General features: G+C 60.3%; 1 protein-coding gene across 1 annotated transcript in view; it reads right to left on the reverse strand.

The window, feature by feature from the left end:
- The window catches only part of AP1B1 (adaptor related protein complex 1 subunit beta 1), a 22,042-nt gene that overhangs the window by 8,588 nt on the left and 11,246 nt on the right, over positions 1 to 2,208 (reverse strand). The window contains exons 10-12 of the mRNA XM_029964913.1: positions 2,163 to 2,206; positions 1,309 to 1,474; positions 298 to 396 (exon numbers count right to left, since the gene is read on the reverse strand). Coding sequence (XP_029820773.1) covers positions 298 to 396; positions 1,309 to 1,474; positions 2,163 to 2,206 — 309 coding nt within the window. The remainder of the gene's footprint in view (positions 1 to 297; positions 397 to 1,308; positions 1,475 to 2,162; positions 2,207 to 2,208) is intronic.

Raw genomic sequence — 2,208 nt, forward strand, 5'->3', positions numbered from 1 at the left:
AGATGGGAGATTGGGAAGGGATTCCTGGCTGTGAGGGTGGGGAGGCCCTGGCACAGGGTGCCCAGAGAAGCTGTGGCTGCCCCTGGATCCCTGGAAGTGTCCAAGGCCAGGCTGGAGCAACCTGGCCTAGTGGGAGATGTCCCTGCGAGCTGGAACAAGATCCTCAAGGTCTCTTCCAACCCAAACCATTCCATGACTCTGCATTAAGCTCCCCGTTACCTGCTGTCCCATGAGCAGGCCATTCCCACTTCCCCCGGGGCTGGGAAGCCCTCGGGAAGGCCCCGGGGTGTGACCCACCTGCGTGGCCAGGCTGAGCACCTGCTGCACCAGCTCCTGGGTCTCCGTGGGCTTCTTCAGGAACAGCTTCACGATGGCCGTGAGCAGCTGGAGCTGAACCTGGGGATGGACACACACAGACACATCAGGAACACCGGGATTTTCCCTGGAGGGGCTGCCAGGACCTAACCCCGACCTAACCCCGACCTGCCCTTCGAGGGACCAAAGCCAGGGTGGCCACGTCAGTGGCGGTGACACGAGCCAGGGCACCTCGTGTGGCTCCCAGCCAGCTGGGCAGCCCCTTCCCAGCCCATCCCCACACCCTCAGGAACATGGGGGGATCCAGATGTTACGGGACAAGATCCTGGGAGCAGGTTCCACAGTCCCACAGGCCAGAGCAACCCCTGACTTCCATGAAGATAAGCAGCAGGAATGGCCCCCGACAGCCCCTTCAGAGCCCTCAGGGAGTCAGAATCCCTGGCTTGGCTATTCCACATTTCCAGGCTTTGCCCTGCTCACTGTCCCTTAGTTTCACAGTGCTTGGAGCAGGTGGAAGCCCTCCACAATCCCACAGGCAAACCCCATGTGCCCCAGCAGGCAGGGCAGGGCAGGCACAGCTCCCTCTGCTCATTCCAGCTGCCTGGCTCTGTTTCCCAGCTCCCAAGGGCTGATCCTGTGCTGGCACAGTGGAATGACTGGGTGACCTCTTGGTCCCTCCCAACCAAGAATGGCAGGAGGTGCTCGGGACAACACCATGGTGGCATTTCATAGAACCCCAGCATAGTTTGGGTTGGGAGGGACCTTAAAGCTCATCTCATTCCACCCCCCTGCCACGGGCAGGGACACCTTCCACTGACCAGGTTGCTCCAAGCCCTGGATCACATCCTGCACCCGGAGCTGCTGTGGGACACGGTTGCTCCAAACACCTGGCAATGCAACACCTTCCTGCTCCTTTAGAGTAGACTGCTCCACTCCAGTCAGCACAAGCTGTGTCACAGTGTCCCCCTCACCCAGCCACTCCTCCTGCCCCACCTGGGTGCTCTCATCATGGAATCCCTCCAGGAAGCTCTCCAGCAGCTCGTCGGCGTTGTCGATGCGCTCGGCGTATTCCCCCACGATCCAGATCATGGCAGCCCTGGCCTCGGGCTCATCCAGGGAGTCCAGGTTCTCACAGAGGGTGGCAATGACACTCTCGTACCTTCCCCGGGAGGAGATATCTGTTCACTCACCAAGAGCAGGAAACCCAAACCCCAGTCCACCCTAACTCCAAACCACATCCCATCCCCCTGAGCAGAGCCAGGGCATGGCCGAGGGCACCTTGCCTGGGATTGTTCCCTCTCCCCAGTGCCCTCTTTGATCCCAGAGCACATTCCCTGCTCTGGATTAACCCCTCAGCCCCACTCCTCTGATCTGCTCCTCTCTGGAGCTGTTGGCTATTCCTGCAGAGCTCCTGCTCGTTACCAATTCAGTTCATTAGTATTTATTCCCACTATTAGTCCCTGACTTCCTGATTACAGACTTGCCTATTCATCCTGGCTCAGCTGGAACATTCCCTCCCCTCTCCTCCTGCTGCCCTTGTTCCAGCACCAGGAGCTGGATTAACAGCCAGAGCCAGTTTCTGCTGACACAAGGAACCTCCACATCCCCAGCAGCTCCCTCCATTGGGGTCCCTGGCTCTGGGAATGCCATCCCAGGGGGAGGGCTGGGGGCATTCCTGGGGTTGGGGACGACTTTCCTGCCTCCAGTTTAACTCCTGGGGCAGAACCCAAAGCTGTGCTGCAGGGAGGCTCCAGGGGGGCTCCATCCCCCATCCCTCACCCACTCCAGGGGCTTCGTGGGCCCCCCGAGCACAGAGGGGCAGGAGGGGCTCGCCCAGGCCCACGCACTTGTTGGGGTACTTGCGGAAGATGTCCTTGATGACCACGATGGCCT

Source organism: Manacus vitellinus, unplaced genomic scaffold (genome assembly GCF_001715985.3).
Source record: "Manacus vitellinus isolate BGI_N305 unplaced genomic scaffold, ASM171598v3 scaffold_84_pilon, whole genome shotgun sequence".
Classification (NCBI taxonomy): Eukaryota; Metazoa; Chordata; class Aves; order Passeriformes; family Pipridae; genus Manacus; species Manacus vitellinus.